General features: G+C 44.8%; 1 protein-coding gene across 3 annotated transcripts in view; it reads left to right on the top strand.

The window, feature by feature from the left end:
- The first annotated feature begins 17,655 nt into the window (after positions 1-17,655).
- SWAP70 (switching B cell complex subunit SWAP70) overlaps positions 17,656-19,610 on the top strand; it is an 80,301-nt gene continuing 78,346 nt past the window's right edge. Inside the window, exon 1 of one of the 3 annotated variants that reach the window (XM_034995587.1) lies at positions 17,656-17,853. In XM_034995587.1, the coding sequence (XP_034851478.1) occupies positions 17,755-17,853 (99 nt within the window). In that variant the 5' untranslated portion in view covers positions 17,656-17,754. The remainder of the gene's footprint in view (positions 17,854-19,610) is intronic. The other 2 variants (XM_034995588.1, XM_034995589.1) reach the window with 2 other exon arrangements.

The raw sequence follows: 19,610 nt of genomic DNA, 5'->3' as shown, positions 1-19,610 counted from the left end.
CCTTGCCTCCCCTTTGTGTCTCTGTCTCCGCCCCGGTTGGCATCTTATCTCTCTTCCTGACACTGGTTTCCTTTTTGGGTCTCAGCCTTGCTCTCACAACTGTTTTGGATAATATTTTCCTTGCCTGAACCTGCCCTTCGGTCTCTCCTCCCCCAGGTAGCCATGGGTGTTCTGCCACGGGACCTGCAGCAACATGGCCTTATAGAAAGGGCCTAGACTTGGAAGCCGCACAGAGGTAGTTCTAATTCTAGCCCTGCCAGGGTGAACTTCAGCGAGTTATTTCATCTCTCTGAGGTTCAGCTTCCTCATCTGTAAAATGGGGATAATTTGTCTTACTGGGTTTCCAGGAGGACTTGATAAGGACCTACAACAGTGAGCATGTTATAAATGGCAGCTCTTACTAAGATTGAAGAGCAGGCTGGAAGAGACATCTCACACAAACCCCACTGACTCCAGCGATAGCATCTGACCGACAGAATCAGGCGTTTACCCTAGCGGAAAAGTCCTGCAGAGACGGAGCTCTACTTCCTCATTTGTAACCTGCTCTAATGTTTCACAATCTGTTAGTCAGGAAATTGTTCTTAATATCTAACCTAAGTTCCTCCTGTTACAATGTGTCAGATCACATATATTTTAAAATAACACACAAATAGACCCATGAAAATGAGCAGATTTTTCTATGAGTCAGAGGCATTCACAGGCCTTGGTTTACTCTTATCTTCAAGAAACCAGGGAATTTTTGTCATGTGACCCCTGCAGACTGCGGATTGTGCTGGGCTAAACTGGGAAGCTCGAGATGTGTGATGAGACTCCAGTGACTAGCAGTCTCAGTCTCTCTCTCTCTCTCTCTCTGTGTCTCTAGTTTTTTCTTTTTTCTTTTTTTTAAAGATTTTATTTATTTATTTGACACAGAGAGAGAGAGAGCACGAGCAGGGGGAGCAGCAGGCAGAGGGAGAAGCAGGCCTCCCGAGGAGCAGGGAGCCCGATGCGGGGCTCGATCCCAGGACCCTGGGATCATGACCTGAGCTGAAGGCAGACGCTTAACGACTGAGCCACCCAGGTGCCACCTCTAGTTTTTTCATCTGAGTGAATGGTTGATTCTAATTTAGAAAGCCTAGCAACACAGCAAAGGAGTTCAGCAGGACTGATCACATTTGTGGCTAATCACTGTTACGCAACTTGGGTCTGGCAAGGATTGAAATGCAAATTATGTGTCAGTCTTCAGCATTGAAGCAGAGGACAACTTTTTTTTTTTTAAGATTTTATTTATTTATTTGAGAGAGAGAGTGAAAGAGAGAGAGCAAAAGAGAGAGAGAGCACGAGCCAGGGGAGAGGCAGAGGGAGAGGGAGAAAGAGAGGGAGAGGGAGAAGCAGGGAGCCCACTGCGGGGCTTGGTGTAGGACTCGATCCCAGGACCCCGGGATCATGACCTGAGCCAAAGGCAGACGCTTAACCGACTGAGCCACCCAGGCGCCCCAGAGGACAACACTTAAACAACCCCATGTGACAAATCATTCATTCAACTCATTCAAATCATTTTGCAGCTAATCCTTCTGGCTGGGCTATTGGTATGAATCACCTCTTTTCGGCTAGGGGACCCTGAATCGAAGTGTCTCAGAAGCTCCTGTGGGAGGGAAATGGTGGCCCGGGCTGGCAGCACGAGGCAGGTGTCTCAGCTTTCACACATGTCTACTGTACGGGCATGCTGCAAAACTATGGGGTGAGCTTGCAAACTGGCAGCCTGTGGACAGCCTCTAGATGTGTTTTGTTTGGCCACACAATGCTTTGTTTTTATTTTTGAAGTTGAATCGGTTGGCTTGATCTAAAAATTCATATGATCCAGGTTTCTGGCTTTTCTTGAAAAGGGGAAGATCTGGCAACACTGAAGCTGTAGCTTTTCCTCGTAGTAACATCATCTGGGTGTGGGTGGGGGCACTCCCTCTAGGGGGACCACCATTTCCTAGGGCCTCACTTCCGCTCAATTTCAGTCACAGAAATTGCCTGAACCCTAAAGGCATTTGAGCTGGGGACCCTTGGCCTATGAAGTCCCCTTTGGTCATTGACCGAGAGCATGACTACTTGCGTTTTATTCCTTTGGGTTCTCTCACTTCTCTTTCTCCACCAGAAATGAGAGCAGGAGGAGTCAGTATTTGTGATTCCTGCAGATAAGTCTTGCCTGAGTCTATATGAGTCTGCCACAGTTGAAGACGTGTGTCATGTTACCAGTAGGTTTTCATATGAGGATCAAGGGAATGAATCCCTCTTTGAAATGTGTCTGTTGGCACTGCTTCTAGGTTCTTCAAAGTCCCAGGGGCTTCTGTGTGGGCAGAAGAATACTCCCTGCAACTCCCAGTATCAAGACAACTGATGCTCAATTTATCAAATTTACATGCCTAATAAAACTTAGAAAATAGAAGTTTCTTTTTTTCTTAAAGATTTTATTTATTTATTTGAGAGAGAGAATGAGATAGAGAGAGAGAGCATGAGACAGGGGAGGGTCAGAGGGAGAAGCAGGCTCCCCGCTGAGCAGGGAGCCCGATGCGGGACTCGATCCCGGGACTCTAGGATCATGACCTGAGCCGAAGGCAGTCGCCTAACCAACTGAGCCACCCAGGCGCCCCACTTTTTTTTTTTTTTAAAGATTTTATTTATTTATTTGAGAGAGAGAGAATGAGAGACAGAGAACGAGAGGGAAGAGGGTCAGAGGGAGAAGCAGACCCCCTGCTGAGCAGGGAGCCCGATGCGGGACTCGATCCCGGGACTCCAGGATCATGACCTGAGCCGAAGGCAGTCGCTTAACCAACTGAGCCACCCAGGCGCCCAGAAAATAAAAGTTTCTTAAACTACGTTTTTACATTTAAATCCTGATTACAACGTCTATTTATTTGGGGTGACAATAACAGAAAACCCTAACTCATAGTGGTTTAAATAATAAGGAAATGTCTGATCTAGCATAAGGTGAAGCCCCGAGGTGGGGTGGGCTGTGGACGCAGTACATCTGGGCTCCAGCTCCACTTTGTTGGGATTCTCTTGGTTCTGCCCTTCTCCGTGTATTGGCAACGCCCTCAGGCTTGTCACCACGGGGCTGCTGCAATGACATTATTTTACTCAGACACAACATTTCAGAGAAGGAAGCGGGACTTTTATTTCCTTTCTTGCGGGGTTGGGGGCGGGGCGACCATGGAAACCTTTCCCAGAAGCCCTGTGGTAGACTTTTACTTACATCCCATTGGTCAGAGTTGTGTCACGTGCCTATTCCTAGACCAATCACTGGCAAGGACGGTGGGACTGCCAGTTGGCTTTGACTAATTATCCGAGAGTGAACGAGTGTAGGGGAATCCGTCTTAATGATCACTGCATACACTTAATTAAATTCCCTTAAACAATCCAAATTATATGCACAAACCCAATGAGATCAATTCTTTGAACATTTCAAACATCCTAACACACCAAATGGCAGACAGAAACACGAAAGTAAAATAATCACAGAGCTTAGAACTACGTTTAAATCTAATTTTAAAATATTAAAACCATAGATTTAATTTTTTCGTTATCTCTATATTCATAAGTAATATTTATTTTGATACTTTTCTGGGTTACAGTAATTTTAGTAGATCCCAAATTAAAATAATACCACTTCATACTGGCCAAGGTTGTAGGTTACTTATGTTTGGTTATTTATGTCGGTTGGAGTTATTTATAATTGATTCCTGGCTGGAGCAGGGGGGTGGTGGCACCTTCTAAGCCTGAGCTGCCAGATATCAGGCTACCTTCACTTTCATAACAGCTTTATTGAGATAAAATTGATATACCATGCAACTGACCATGTAAAGTATACAATTCAGTGGTTTTTAGTATCTTCAGAGTTGTGCCACCATTACCACAATCAATGTTAGAACATTTTCATCAAGGGGTGCCTGGTTGGCTCAGTCAGTAGAGCATGTGACTCTTGATCTCAGGATCATGAGTTCAAGCTCCACATTGGGCATGGAGCCTACTTAAAAAAAAAGAAAGAGGGGCGCCTGGGTGGCTCAGTTGGTTAAGCGACTGCCTTCGGCTCGGGTCATGATCCTGGAGTCCCGGGATCGAGTCCCGCGTCGGGCTCCCTGCTCGGCGGGGAGTCTGCTTCTCCCTCTGCTTCTCCCCCTCTCATGCTCTCTCTCTCTATCTCATTCTCTCTCTCAAATAAATAAATAAAATCTTAAAAAAAAATAAAAAATAAATAAAAAAAGAAAGAAAGAAAGAAAAAGAATATTTTCACTGCTCCAATAAGAAACTGGTTAGCATTCACCCTCCATTTCCTCCCTCCTCCAAGCCCTGGGCAACCACCAAACTACTTTCTGTCTGTATGGCTTTGTTTACTCTCGACATTTCATACAAATGGAATCATACACTATATAGAAGCTTGACTCCTTTAAATCATTAAACTTTACTCACTCCATAAGTGTTATTTGTCATGCCTAAACCTTTCATAGAGGGTTTCCTGAAATTATGCATTTTTAAAGTTTTACTTAGTATTGTGTAATTGGTTGTATTGCCTTTTGTTATGTATTGACCCAGTTGTTTGGAATAACTGGAAATATAAACATGCCATATATATTAGTCACTCACTCCCTTCTTTTTTTTCTCCATGCTTTCCTTCCTTCTCTCCTACCATCTAACCTTGACATACCATCTTTCTGTGTAATTATCATCATTTATATAAACTTTTCCAGGGGCGCCTGGGTGGCTCATTTGGGTCTGCCTTCAGCTTAGGTCATGATCCCAGGGTCCTGGGATCCAGTCCCACATTGGCTCCCTGCTCAGCGGGGAGCCTACTTCTCCCTCTGCTTGTGTGCTCTCTCTCTCTCTCTGTCAAATAAATAAATAAATAAAATCTTAAAAAAATATATATATAAACTTTTCCATACATGCCAAATTATCTTATTACAATAACAGATCATGAAATATATATGAGTTGCTTTGTTATCAAGTTTGACTTGATTACAACACTAAACTATTCATTTATTTTATATTTATACCAAGGTTCTTACAAAAAAAGGATTAAAATTGAAGCAGAACACAGGTCATTTATAAATAACCATGGTATAGATAATAACAGTTAACTGGAAAATCTTTCTTACAGTTGAGTACTAAATTTATTTTGGACCAAAAAAGAATGCAAACAAATTTGCATCAATCAAGAGAGTTCTGAATGGTGATAGGTGGTTCAAATAAAGATTATAAAAGAGAAGAGGTTATAATTATAGATTTGGTGAGAGGTTAAAAAAGGAAGTATATGGTATATTAAGGAAGTATATTTTTATGTTAGAACAAAACGAATTTCCAGTTGGATAAAAATGGAAAGTTTTTTTTTCTTTTAAAGATTTATTTATTTGAGAGAGAGAGAGAGCGCGCGAGAGCAAGTGCCCGCAAGAGAGCGCACGTGTGAGTGGGGAGGAGGGGCAGAGGGAATGGGAGAGAATCCCCAAGCAGACTCCCCACTGAGCGTGGAGCCCGCCATGGGCCTCCACTTAGGGCTCAATCCCATGACCCTGAGATCATGAGATCATGACCTGAGATGAAATCAGGAGTTGGACTCTTAACCAACTGAGCCACCCAGGTGCCCCCAAAATGGAAAGTTTTAATGCAAACTGATAGATTTTTTAAAAAGATTGTATTTATTTATTTGAGAGAGAGAGCACATCCCCGGTGGCATGGGGGGTGGGTGGGGGGCGCCGTGGGGAGGAAGGAGCAGAGGGAAAGGGAGAAGCAGACTCCCTGCTGAGCAGGCTGGCTCCATCCCAGGACCCCAGGATCATGACCTGAGCAGAAGGCAGCAGTTTAAGCGATTGAGCCACCCAGGCACCCCCAAACCGATGGATTTAAAAAGAATAATCTTCAGGTCTGTCACCTGGAAATAACTTTACTCACTACCAAATTGATTTGCACGCCCAACATCCGCATTTTGGATTCTGTTATGTTCCTTAAACAGAAACCAAAGCTTTTTTGAAGCATAGCCAATTCCGTCTTGGAGCAGGGGGAAATCAGGAGGGGGTTGTAATGTCCAGGAAAAGGATGCTTCCAAAAATATTTGAAATCATGCTAATTGGGCAGTGAAGCCAATATAAGAGGATTCCTACTGGCCACGTTGTGATTCTTTTGAGCATCAAAAAGAACAATAATTATAGCAAGTGATTGTATTTGTAAAAGTCCATGAGTCAAAGTGAAAAGCTTAAAACAAGTATTTAAAAAGTAACTAGGGGAGCCTGGGTGGGTCAGTCAATTAAGCATCTGCCTTCAGCTCAGATCATGATCCCAGAGTCCCGGGAATGAGTCCCAGGATCGAGTCCTGGGATTGAGCCCCGCATCAGCCTCCCTGCTGAGTGGGGAGTCTGCTTCTCCCTCTGCCCCTCACCTTGCTCATGCTCTCTCTCTTGTACTCTCTCTCTCAAATAAATAAAATTAAAAAAATAAATCTTTAAAAAAAGTAACTCTAATATGAAAGGATACATATAATAAAATGTATTAACATTTTTATTTTTAAAGTAGATGTCAATATTTTTAGCTGTTTTGTTTCTTCCATTATGTATATTCTGTGTAAAATATAAATATGTATTTCTCTCTGTGTAACGAGGGAAGAGTGTATGCAGTAAACTGTGGGCAAGCCACAAATTAGCAGGAATTGTACTAAGAACAGGAAAAAAAATGATCAACCTCATGGTCACATAATTACCAGGTTAAAAAAAAAGGGTCCAATAATGTGTTACAAGATGGTGCTTTAATCAAATGTTGTAAAGAAAGAAAGCTGACTCTGCAAACAATCCTTTGCTTCCCAGGAGGTAAAACCTTTGGATGACTCTACTAATATATTGAAAGTTAGATCATGGAGAGATGGGAAAGATTGGAAATGTGGGAAGGAGCAGGAGGGTCTCCTGAGCAGTTCTGGAATGGTAACTAAGTAGCATCCACATGGGGCCCTTTAAGTGACCAGCAGAAGGGACAGAGCTTCCTCGCAACAGTGAGTCTATGAGAGGAATGGCTACCTGCATGCTCACTGGTGGATTCCCAGCGCCTGGTATCATCCCTGGTACAGAGAAGATGTTCAATGCTTATTCGTGGAAGGAAGAAAATAAGAAGGAAAGGAAGGAAGGCATGGAGGAAGAAAAGGAGTGAAGAGTGGACAAAAAGATGTGGTTTGTTTGTTTTCTTTTTTGGGATATTGCTGGTTTTCTCCCTATCTTTACTGAGGTATAATTGACAAATAAAAATTGTATATATTTAAGGTATATGACTTGATATTCTGATATACAAATAACTTAAAAAATAATTCAGGGGCACCTGGCTGACTCAGTTGGAAGAGCATCCAATTGTTGATCTTGGGGTCATGGGTTCGAGCCCCATGTTGGGTATAGAGATTACTTAAATAAATTAATTTAAAAAATACACTTAAAAATAATTGCCACAATCAAGCTAATTAACATACATCATTTCACCATGCTACCTATTTTTTTTTTTTTTTTTGGTGTTGAGAATATTTAAGATCTACCCTTTCATCAAATTTCAAGTGTACAATACTATATTATAAACTATATTCACATTGCTATACATTTGATCTTCAGAACTTATTCATCTTGTAAAACTTTGTACCCTTGATCAACGTCTCCCTATTTCCCCCTTCCCCAATCCCTGGTAACCACCATTCTACTCTCTGCTTCTATGAGTTTGACTATATTAGATTCACACATAAGTGAGATCATGCAGTATTTGTCCTTTTTGTCCGACTTAATTCAGTTAGTATAATGTCTTCCAGTTTCACCCATGTTGTCACAAATGTCAAGATTTCCTTCTTTGCAAAGTCTGAATAATAGTCCATTATATATATATATATACACACACATATATATTTATTTATTATATATCACATTTTCTTTTTTTTTTTAATATTTATTTATTTGACAGTGAGAGACATAATGAGAGCAGGAACACAAGCAGGGGGAGTGGGAGAGGGAGAAGCAGGCTTCCCGCCAAGCAGGGAACCCAATGTGGGGTTCAATCCCAGGACCCTGGGATCATGACCTTAGCCGAAGGCAGACGCTTAACGATTGAGCCACCCAGGCACCCCTATATCACATTTTCTTTATCCATTCACCTGTCAATGGACTTATGGACTTTTGGGTTGTTTCCATATCGTGGTTTCTGTCAACAATGCTGCCATGAACGTGGAACTGCAGATATCTCTCCAAGATACTGATTTCATTTTCTTTGGATGTATACTCAGAGTGAGATTGCTGGATTATAAGATCATTCTATTTTTAATTTTTTAAGGAAACTCCAAACTGTTTTTCATAATGGTTATGCCATTTGATGCCTCTCCCAGAAGGAGAATGGATGGACATAGATGCCCTCTTCTCTACTACTCTCTCCATCAGTTTCCTGTGTGGAGTCTGAGGGCCTTAATTGTTCTGTCCTTGCTGAGAGTCAATAAAGGGGAAGAAGAAAGAAGGATATTCAGCCTGACACTGAACTACACCCAGGACACCACTGTTTGGCTTATCCTAGTTCCCAGAATTTCTAGGTATATATGACTGTCAGTTAGACGTTTCCAGCAGATTCAAACCATGAATGCCCCCCATTAAAAATGGAGGGTAGGGGCTTGTGGGTGGCTCAGTCAGTTAAGCGTTTGACTCTTGATCTCAGCTCAGGTCTTGATCTCAGGGTCGTGAGTTCAAGCCCTGCGTTGGGCTCCACATCCAGCGTGGATACTACTTAAAAAATAAATTATATGAAATGAAATGAAAAATGAAAAATAAAAATGGGGGATGGGAAGGAGGGAAACACATGAGTGTCACTAAATTAGGACTTCAGAGCGACTTTATAGATGCTTTCAACTCTCTCCTCTGCTTCTCTCCCCCAAGCTGAAGTAAATAGCCAGGTGGCCACAACTGAAGTTTTTTTCACCATTCCCAAGTAGGCTGAAAGTTTATCCACTGGATATTAATTTACACTTAGAGATTAACACTCAAGGATGAAAGTAGAGAAGCATTGGTCATTCAAACCTAAATGTGGATCGCTTTAACTCAGATTGCTTTCTCACTCTCAGAAGAGGAGTTTTGATGGAGAGAGTGGAGGGGAAGGATCAAGAATTAACTCAAGAATGAGGGGCACTGTGAAGGGAGAGTGGAGCTGAGAAAGTACTAGAGGCTAGGGAGACGGTGGACCTCTCTGGCTGCATTTTCTTTTTTTTCCTTTTTTTTTTTTTTAAAGATTTTATTTATTTATTTGAGAGAGAGAGAATGAGAGAGAGCACATGAGAGGGGGGAGGGTCAGAGGGAGAAGCAGACTCCCTGCTGAGCAGGGAGCCCGATGTGGGACTCGATCCAGGGACTCCAGGATCATGACCTGAGCCGAAGGCAGAAGGCAGACGCTTAACGACTGAGCCACCCAGGCGCCCATCTGGCTGCATTTTCTTAGCCGTTTTCAAGGACTCCTCTTCAAAGCACCCTTTAAATTTTGGTGTCCCCTGGGCCCTAGACCCTTGTTTCATCTTCTACTTTTTCTTTTTAAAAAAAATTTTTTTTTTTTTTAAGATTTTATTTATTTGCGAGAGAGAATGAGAGAGAGCATGAGAGGGAGGAGGGTCAGAGGGAGAAGCAGACTCCCTGCTCAGCAGGGAGCCCGATGTGGGACTCGATCCCGGGACTCCAGGATCATGACCTGAGCCGAAGGCAGTCGCTTAACCAACTGAGCCACCCAGGCGCCCCATCTTCTACTTTTTCTAACTGGTCTCCTCCACTCATCTACTTGTATGTCACATCTGGGCTGGATATTAACCCGTAAGCCCTCAAGTCACCTTCTTGCCTTTGACCACAGGAACCATGTACAAATCAAGCACTTCTTCAGGCTCTGCCTCCTGCCCTTGGGTTTGGAGCTTTGGTTTGGTTGCTCTCCCTGATTTCTGCACCACTGCTTTTCTATTCCCCTCCTTTCTGTCTAGTCCTTTTCCCAAAAGTGAAATCTAGTAAATTTTACTACTCATTTGGAGGCTCTGTCTGGCTTTTGTATTCAGTTTCACCTAAAAAAAACCAGAACTCTCTCGGGTCATCTTTCTGACTGCAAAGACCAAGGTGTCTTAGCCTATGATTCTGAAACCAACTCTGATGTGTGGGTTTCTTCCCTACACCAAACAATTCTCCAACACCAGCTAGTGTCAATTCTGACATGATCTACCTAGAGATAGCATCGGATGCCACAGGTTAAGGGCTCAGTCCCATAAGTCAGATGCTAACCACCAGTCCAAGCATGGGTTATTACCAGTGCTTCTGACAGACTAGCTGGAAATCAGAGGTTCCTATACCTCTCTTCCTTGGGTCCAATTGATTTGCCAGAGTGGCTCACAGAACTCAGGAAACCAGTTCACTTACTAGATTACTGGCATATTACAAAAGATTTTAAAGAATGTGAATGAACAGCCATATGAAGAGATACATAGAGTGAGGTCCTGCACACAGAAGCTTCTGTTTCTGCAGAGTTTGAGGCCTCGCACATGGGTGTGTTCTGGTTCACCAACCCAGAAACTCTTCAAACCTTGTCTTTTTGGGCTTCAATGGAGGCTTCATTACATAGACATGAATGATTAAATCACTGGCCATTGGTGACTGATTAAACCTCTAGCCCCTCTCCCCTCCCTTGGAGGTCAGAGTGGGACTGAAAGTTCCAACCTTCTAATGATATGGTTGGCTCCACTGGCAAACAGCCCTCATCCTTAGGTGCTTTCCAAAAGTTCATGAACATAACAAAAGACAACTTAATCATTTTCATCACTTAGGAAATTCATGGGTTTCAGGAGTTCTGTGCCAGGGATTGGAAGAAGGCCAAATACAGTTGACCCTTGAACAACACAGGTTTGAACTGCATGGGTCCACTTATATGTGGATTTTTTCGGAACAGTAGGTACTATAAATGTGTTTTCTCTTCCTTATGATTTTCTTAATAACATTTTCTTTTCTCTAGCTTACTTTATTGTAAGAATTCAGTAAATAATACATATGCAAACTGTATGTTGACTGTTTATGTTATCCGTAAGGCTTCCAGTCAACAGTAGGCCATCAGCAGTTAAGTTTTGAGGAAGTCAAAAATTATACTTGGATTTCCAGCTGTGAGGTGGTCGGTGCCCCTAATCCCCACATTGTTCAAGGGTCAACTATATATATATTTCTTATTATAAATCACAATATCATGTAGCGAAAAATACAATTTTTAAAAAAATTTTATTTGTTTATTTGAGAGAGAACATGAGCAGGGGGAGGAGGAAGGGCAGAGGGAGAGGGAGAAGCAGGCTCCCCACTGAGCAGGGAACCCTACTCAGCTTGATCCTGGGACTCCGGGATCATGACCTGAGCCTAAGGCAGATGCTTAACTGACTGAACCACCCAGGTGCCCCTAGCCAAAATACCATTCTACATTCTTCTTTCTCCTTCATCTCCCACAAGCTTTTTTTTTTTTGGCTTTCATACTTCTGCACATTCAGCTACCTCTTTCTGGAATGCCCTTCCTTCTCCTCTCCAGCTGTCTGTAACATTTTATTAATTTTCAAGACTCAGTCTCCACCTTTGAGATGCCTACCCTTATCCTTATCCTCAGTGGGTAATTGGGTAATGTTGACATTGATATTCTTTTTTTTTTTTTTTTTTGGTGCAAAATGGTGATTTATTAAAGCATGGGGACAGGACCTGTGGGCAGAAAGAGCTGCTGCACAGGGGTTTTGAGGGGTGGTTGATTATATACTATGGGGTTGGGGGAGGTAAGGAACAAGGGAGGTTTTCAAAAGAACTTTCACATGAAGAGGACTTACAAGATACCGGAAGCCTTGTCATTGTCAACTCAAGATTTTCATGCATTCATTGGGTCAGTAGATCTGGCTTTGGTCTCAGTAGAAGATCATTAAATCAGGATATTCCACAGAACACTGGGCTCAACTCCAGCTACTTTTGTCTGAGAAGGCTTTAAGAATTAGCCCTGTCACACGGTTCTTATCATTAAAAGATCAAATTTTGCTGCTTTTGCACCTTGAGCAAACCACCTCAGAGGATTTTGTCCTTGTTGGCATCAGAACTCTATTATTATTCTCCTTCTTGTTCGTCACTATTGCCCCTCCCATTTGGATGGGCTTTAGTGATTATGGGTGCTTTCACAGATGGTATCTTACTTGTTCCTCACAATAACCCACCCCTGTGAGGCAGAGAGGGCTACTGTTTTTCCCAGCTGGGGGAACTGCAATTTCACCTGGCTCTGAGGATGTGGAGCGGGCCTGACTCCCTGGAGTGCTACTTAAATTCTGGGACCGATTTATGAAATTTCCCATGGAACCAGAAGCCTCCCCTTATCCCCAGGAAAGCTGTGGTATGGCAGTAATGGAGATGCTATCGGCTGCTGAGAGGCCAGGGGCTGGACACCACTCCCACATCTGCACCTTCAGGCACAGTTGTTCAGCATTTTTGCTTCTTGTGGCCAGATTGTGCCACTGATTATGGGGTATTTCAGACCATGGGGAAGATAAGAGCTCTACAGACCTCACCGACAGGCCTGGCGCTCCTCGCTTATTTGGCCTCAGATGCCAACCTCTCTAATTTCTTCCTTCCTTTTTTTTTTTTTTTAAAGAGTTTATTTATTTATTTGAGAGAGAGAGAGAGAGACAGTGAGAGAGGGAACAGAAGCAGGGGGAGTGGGAGAGGGAGAAGCAGGCTTCCCGCTGAGCAGGGAGCCTGATGCAGGGCTCCATCCCAGGGCCCCGGGATCCTCACCTGAGCCGAAAGCAGACGCTTAACGACTGAGCCACCCAGGCGCCCCAACCTCTCTAATTTCTTCTCACATCTCTGCTCTTGCCGTTCTTCATACTCCACACTGGCCTTCGCTTGAGTTTCTTGACTAAACCATACTTTGTCTAGGCTGTTTTTTGTCTGGAAGTTTCTTCTCTCACTTTTGCCCAGTTAGCTACAACTCATCCTTCAGAACTGAGCCTCACTGTCACTCCTCATTTGCAGCTTTCCCTGTTCCTGAGAGAGCAGCATATTCACCTGTACACACTCATATCAACCCATACTTTTCCTTTGTAGCACTTAGCAGAAAAACACAGGGTGGTCTGGAATGCCATCCAAGGGGACAGAATACCATTTGTTTGTAACACTTAGAAGCCACAAGTATTAGCCATAATTAAGCTAGTCCTGAATAAACGAGCAAAGTCTATCCAGCCAAAACTACTTGAAAAGTTTTCAAATCTTTTATCTATACCTTTCAAACCCTATGGAGCTCTGTAGTCAGTTTTCCATGACACCTGTTAGAATCCCCCTTTTCCCACCCAATGCCTTCACATACTAAAGCTGCTTTTCCTTTCTTCTCAACAACTATCCCCCCCACCCCCACCTCAACTTTTGCACTGTGGTCTTCTTTTCCTCTTCCTTTCTTCCTAATTCTCCATGACAAAAAACAGCTTAAGAACTAGTCTGGGAAGGTAGGACTCTTCTGGAAGGTAGGGGAGAGGAAGAATGAGTAGGCCAGACCAGAATCTTCTTTGGTGGGCAGGGGAAGGAAACATTATCTTGGGAACATTATCTTTTCACTGTTGTTCAGTTATCTAATGCTACATAACAAACCACTCAAAACTTAGTGGCATGAAACAACTACCATTTCATTATGCTCATGATTCAGTGGGTCAGAAGTTTGGCAAGGACACAGAAGGGATGGTTCTTCTTTGCTTCCCAATGTCTGGGGCCTCAGCTGAGTTGGCTCAAAAATGGCTGGAGAGGGCGCCTGGGTGGCTCAGTTGGCTAAGCAACTGCCTTCGGCTCAGGTCATGATCCTGGAGTCCCTGGATCAAGTCCCGCATCGGGCTCCCTGCTGAGCAGGGAGTCTGCTTCGCCCTCTGACCCTCCCCCCTCTCATGTGCTCTCTCTCTCTCTCAAATAAATAAATAAAATCTTTAAAAAAAAAAAGGCTGAGTGAATTTTAAGTCATAGAGACAAGAAGTAGAATGGTAGTTGCCAGGGGCTAGGGAGGGGGAAATGGGGAGTTAGCATTTAATGGGTATAGAGTTTTAGTTATGCAAGATGAAAGAGTTCTAGAGACAATGGTGGTGATGATTGCTCAAGATTCACTGAACTATATACTTAAAAATGGCTATGGTGGTAAATTTTATGTTACATGTATTTTAATAATCTTTATTTATTTATGGGAGAGAGAGAGAGAGAGAAAGCAAGCACAAGCCGGGGGTGGGGCATAGGGAGAAGCAGGCTCCCCACTGAGTAGGGATCCCGATGCAAGGCTACATCCCAGGACCATGGGATCATGACCTGAGCCGAAGTCAGACACCTAACTGACTGAGCCACCCAGGCACCCCTGTTATGTATATTTTATTACAATAAAAAAAACTGGGGGGGGGGGTGAGCCAGTGAATAGGAAGCTTGAATTTGATTGCATTTTTTTCTTTCTTTCTTTTTTTTTGACAGAGAGAGACACAGAGAGAGAGGGAACACAAGCAGGGGGAGTGGGAGAGGGAGAAGCAGGCTTCCCGTGGAGCAGGGAGCCCGATGCGGGGCTCGATCCCAGGACCCTGGGATCATGACCTGAGCTGAAGGCAGGCGCTTGACGACTGAGCCACCCAGGCACCCCTGTTTTGTTTTGTTTCTAAAGATTTATTTATTTATTTTAGAGAGAGAGAGAAGAGCAAGGAGGGGGAGAGGGAGAGAGAGAAAGCGAGAGAATCTCCAGCAGACTCCCTGCTGAGTGCAGAGCCCATGACCCTGAGATCATGACCTGTGCCAAAATCAAGAGTCAGACACTTAACCAACTGAGCCACCCAGGCGCCCTAATTTCATTTCTGTCCACCTTCTTTCTACTCAGAGCAATTATTATTTCCGTGTTATAGATCAGGGGACTAAGGTCTAGAAGGACTGAAGTGACTTAAGTCACATAACTATCAAATGTCAGAGTTGGAATTCAATCCAATGGAAATGATTTTACAACTAGAGGCCAAGCACAGGAAGTCAAAATAAAAACCAAGGGCTCATCTAACCACTCAGGGTTGGGCAATCTTGAGTTAATCATTTTACCTGTCTGGGCAGCAGTTTACTCAGTTGTAAAATAAAAGTACTTACATAGATCAGAAAAAAAAAAAAAAAAAGGCTGGAGATGGTAGGGACAGCTTGACTGGGGTCATATGTCTGGGATTTGAGTTCTTTTCCATGCAGTGTCTGCTGGGACTAGAATGTCTAAGATGGTTCCTTCATTTGTATATCTAATGTCTAGGCTGTAGGTTTGAAACTGGGATGTGGCCAGCATTGTTTTCTCTCTTCATGTGGCTTTTCCCTGTGACCTCAGCTTCTCACAGCATGGCATTAAGTTTCCAAGAGGGAGCATTCCAAGAGTAAGAATTCCAAGAAATCCAGGTGAAAGCTGAAAGGCTTTTTGTGATCTGGTTCAGAAGTCCCAAGCTGTTACTTCTGCCACATTCTGTTGGTCAAACAAGCCACTCAGTTCAGCTCATATCCTAGGGGAGGGGAATTAGATTTACCTCTTAATATTTAGATCAGTATGGATCCACAGAGAGGAACAGAGTTAATTTCTGCCATCTTGGAGACCATCCACCATAGTCCTTACCTCATCCCAGCCACTACAGTTCATGTCCCCTTTCATGGAATTGCCTTGAAGTCCAGGATTTCATCAAAGTCAGGTCCAGGTATATGAGGCTCCCTGATTGGAGCTCCTCTTCATCTGAGGAACTGTGAATTAAAGAGACAAGTTATGTGTCCCATCCCTGCCACTGAAAAATATGAGATGACATCATTCTGCTTTAAAATTTGTTTGGATTATGAGAATTGGTATTGTGGGAGAAATGGGAATTTGGAAGTTCAGAATGTCCTAGTCATGTGATTATATATATATATATAAAAGCTTTGAAATACCTGTTTGGTGCTAACAGAGACTGAGAGAACCATCTAGTGGTTAAGCTGAACCCTGAGAATTAGGAGGGTTTCTTTTTTGTCACTGCCCAGGGAAAGCTGAGTTGGCATTCAGAAATTAAAGGCTGAATCATATGTTTTTCCTGACTGGCCGATTTGGACTGGAGTTGGGGAAGGTAAATGAGAGAAATGATACTGGCATGTCAAGATAAGTCCTGACAAATGGTGATAAAGTAGGGTAGGGCCTCAAGGGCCCTCACAGTGAGGGACGAGCAGTCCCTCTGCTTCTGCCCCTTCCCTTCGCCTAGGCTATTCTTTCCTCTGGCCCACCAAGTTCCCTTTGGTCTACAGCTCATTGAGCAGTTCCTTCCTTTTCTGCTTTTTCCCAATCCCCCTTCCTTATGATGATCTTTTCCTTTTTTTTTTTTTTAAAGATTTTATTTATTTATTCATGAGAGACAGAGAGAGAGAGAGAGAGAGAGAGAGAGAGGCAGAGGGAGAAGCAGGCTCCCAAGGAGCAGGGAGCCTGGTGTGGGACTCGGATCCCAGGACCCTGGGATCATGACCTGAGCTGAAGGCAGACGCTTAACCATCTGAGCCACCCAGGCGCCCAATCTTTTCCTTTTTTATAAGGTACATATGTGTGTATTTAGGAACGTAAAAGAAGAAAGCAAAACCAAACTTGATCTGAGAATGATCTCCTTTTCAAAACTCTTGGTATTTGTTCTTCTCTCCATATCGTCCAGATTTAGTCTTGGATTGGAGAGGCAGGGCACTAACTGTGCCTGGTGACTTCATCAGATTGGAGTCAGCCAGCAGTCCTTACTATCCTATGATGTGAACACTAGAAGAACCCCTCCAGAACATCTGGTGCAACATGTTCATTTGTATGTGGAGAATTTGAAGCCCAAAGAGCTCAGGTGACCACTGTTAACAGATATTAATTAAACATCTACGATGAAGAGGACGCTCTTATAGGCTTGGATGTGTTCTTTTAAATGGTCCACCCATTCTGACTAGTAAAATAGGTGGAGTGATTTGCTGTGCTTCTCTCAGAACTCCTATTGTGTAAGCACAGAAATACCAGGAACGGCACAATAACCGGAGTCAAACCGTTCCTAAGTTGTGAGCTGACCCTCAACAGCTGAAGGTTGGGAAGAAAACGTTGCCTGACTCTGTGGCTTCTAAACCAACCTTAAACCTCGTCTCTGTGCGCCCACACCCACGACATAGTAGGCATCAAGAAACGTTTGAAAAATTAATAGAAACCTTCCCTCAGAGGCCCTTCCCTGCCTCCCCTCCCCCTCCACATCCTCTCCGGCTAGAACTGCGCTAGCATTGGGGGCCCGGCTCGGGGACTTGTCGGGCTCGTTAGTTCTCCTCCAGACAGTGGTGCGTCCTCGGGACAGATGCGGGGCTCCTTTTTTTTCACTGCGGGGCGCGGGCTGGAGGCTGCTCACCCCGACTCTCATATTTTTCCCCGGAATTGGGGTCTTGTTTGGTGAGCACGTAAGCACTAAAGGTGGCCCCATGCGGTCTGGGGAACACGAGGGACCTGCGGGGCAGTTCTCAGCGTCCAAGCCGGGAGGGAAGGCCCGTGGCGGTGGCTAAGCCCGTCCACTCCCGAGTCCACCCCGCGCTCCCACGCCAGCGCGCCCGGCTCGGGGCCGGCGCCCCGGGGGCGGGGCCTGGGGGGGCGGGGCCTGCCACGGTCAGGTGACTGAAGGGCGGGCGGCTGTGGCGGCGGTGGCGGAGGGGAGTCAGACTCGCCTTAGGGTCGGCGAGGCGGGCTGGCAGTGTGGGTGGCCACGCCGCGGCCATGGGGGGCTTGAAGGACGAGCTGCTCAAGGCCATCTGGCACGCCTTCACCGCGCTCGACCTGGACCACAGCGGCAAGGTCTCTAAATCCCAGCTCAAGGTGGGCGCCCCCGCCCCGTCCCCAACCCAGGCCCTCCCGGGCGCGCGCACCACCACCCCCGGGTGGTGGAAGCCGGCCCCGGCGGGCGGTGACCCCAGGGAGGGGTGAATAGGAATGCGGCGGGACGGCCTGCTCTGCGCAGAGGGGCCAGTGACCGGGATTTGGCGGTTCTGCCTCCTCCTTGCCTTCGGGCCGTGCCCTCGGGCGGGTAGTTAGCCGCCTCAGGGCTCCCTGAGCGGTGGGGGGGGGTTAGGTGGGGATGGGGTCTGAGGGGCGAGGCGGGCTCCTGTCGGCGAGGTGGGGGGGGGGAGCGCCCAGAAAGTCTCAGACTCGGAGAGAGCGATGGTAAGCTCCCTTAGGCAGAATGCCCAGATTACCGCTCTACTCTGGAAGAGGAAGGGACTTACCCAAGATCACTGGGCAGAACCTTCTGTAGAGGGCACGCTCCACATCCAGGCAGCCCTCAAAACGGCCAGCTGCACCCGAGGCAGTCTGGCTGTTCAGAGGAGTGAGAAGTGCCCAGAGCCCGGTCTCCAGCGGCTTCCTCCTTGGGGGCTTTGGTGGTGGGGGACGCTTTCTGACTTGTGAGAAAGACCTCCCCGCCTAGGGGCTTTAGGTCAGTCGTGGGTGTGCTGCGTCCCGCAGGGACCTTAGTTCCGGGTTAGGAGCCCTGATCTTTCTGGCAGAGTCTTTATTGTGACTGCCAAAGACCCCATCTTTGAGAGTATAGGGTATAAATAAAGGAATGCTTGTAAATTGAGTAACCCCAAGCAGGGAAAGTGGCATTTAGCCAGTAGAAATTGGCAGCTTCTTCAAAGTGTAAAATATAGAAATAGACAAGAAGAGCCATTCACAGGCCTTTCTAATATCCACATTTTGGATCTGAATGTCTGGTTTTCTCAGCCTCTTTCTGGGAATGAATTTCTGAAGATTGGATTTGCTTTGTTTATTTTGTGCAGTAATCAGGAGGTTTTTATGAGTAGTGGTTTTTATGCCAGTAGGATTTAGCATTTGTTCTCCTTTCATCTTACTTTCACACTCCTCTCTTCTCATTCATAAAATCATAGTCTGGAAGGGTTCACAGAGATCATTCTCTTAATCTTTATTTTACTTTTAAATTACAGAAAAATTGACTTTTTTGGTGTACAGTTCCATGAGTTTTAACAAATATACAAATTTATATAACTACCAAAATCAGGTTTCCATCCGTTCTGTCATCCCAGGAAGCTTCATATTGCCCTTGCACCTCCAGCTGGGGTCAACCAGTGGTCTGCTCTGTTCTTAATTGCTATAGTTTTGTCTTTTCCACAGTGTCATGTAAATGAAGTCATTTGGTATGTAACCTTTTGACACTGGCTTCTTTTACTCAGGGTAATGCCCTACAGACCCATCCATGTTATTGTGAGTATGTATTAATAATTCTTTTTTATTAAGTAATCCATTGTATGGTTTGTATGTATCCCATGTAATGGGATAACTGAAGTTAATCTATTCACCCTTGAACATTTGTGTTATTTCCCCTTTTTGGTGATTATGAATAGAGCTGTGTTTTACTTTTTTTTTTTTTAAAGATTTTATTTGAGAGTGAGAGAGAGTGTGCGCAAGCAGGGCGGAGCGGCAGGTAGAGGGAGAAGCAGGCTCCCTGCTGAGCAAGGAGCCCAATGTGAGACTTGATCCCAGGACCCCGGGATCATGACCTGAGCTGAAGGCAGATGCTTAACCGACAGGGCCACCCAGGCACCCGCACTATTTTTACT

The sequence above is a fragment of the Mirounga leonina genome, unplaced genomic scaffold (assembly GCF_011800145.1).
Source record: "Mirounga leonina isolate KUSES-001 unplaced genomic scaffold, KU_Mleo_1.0 Mir_92, whole genome shotgun sequence".
Classification (NCBI taxonomy): domain Eukaryota; kingdom Metazoa; phylum Chordata; class Mammalia; order Carnivora; family Phocidae; genus Mirounga; species Mirounga leonina.
This window is presented reverse-complemented; position numbering and strand designations above follow the sequence as displayed.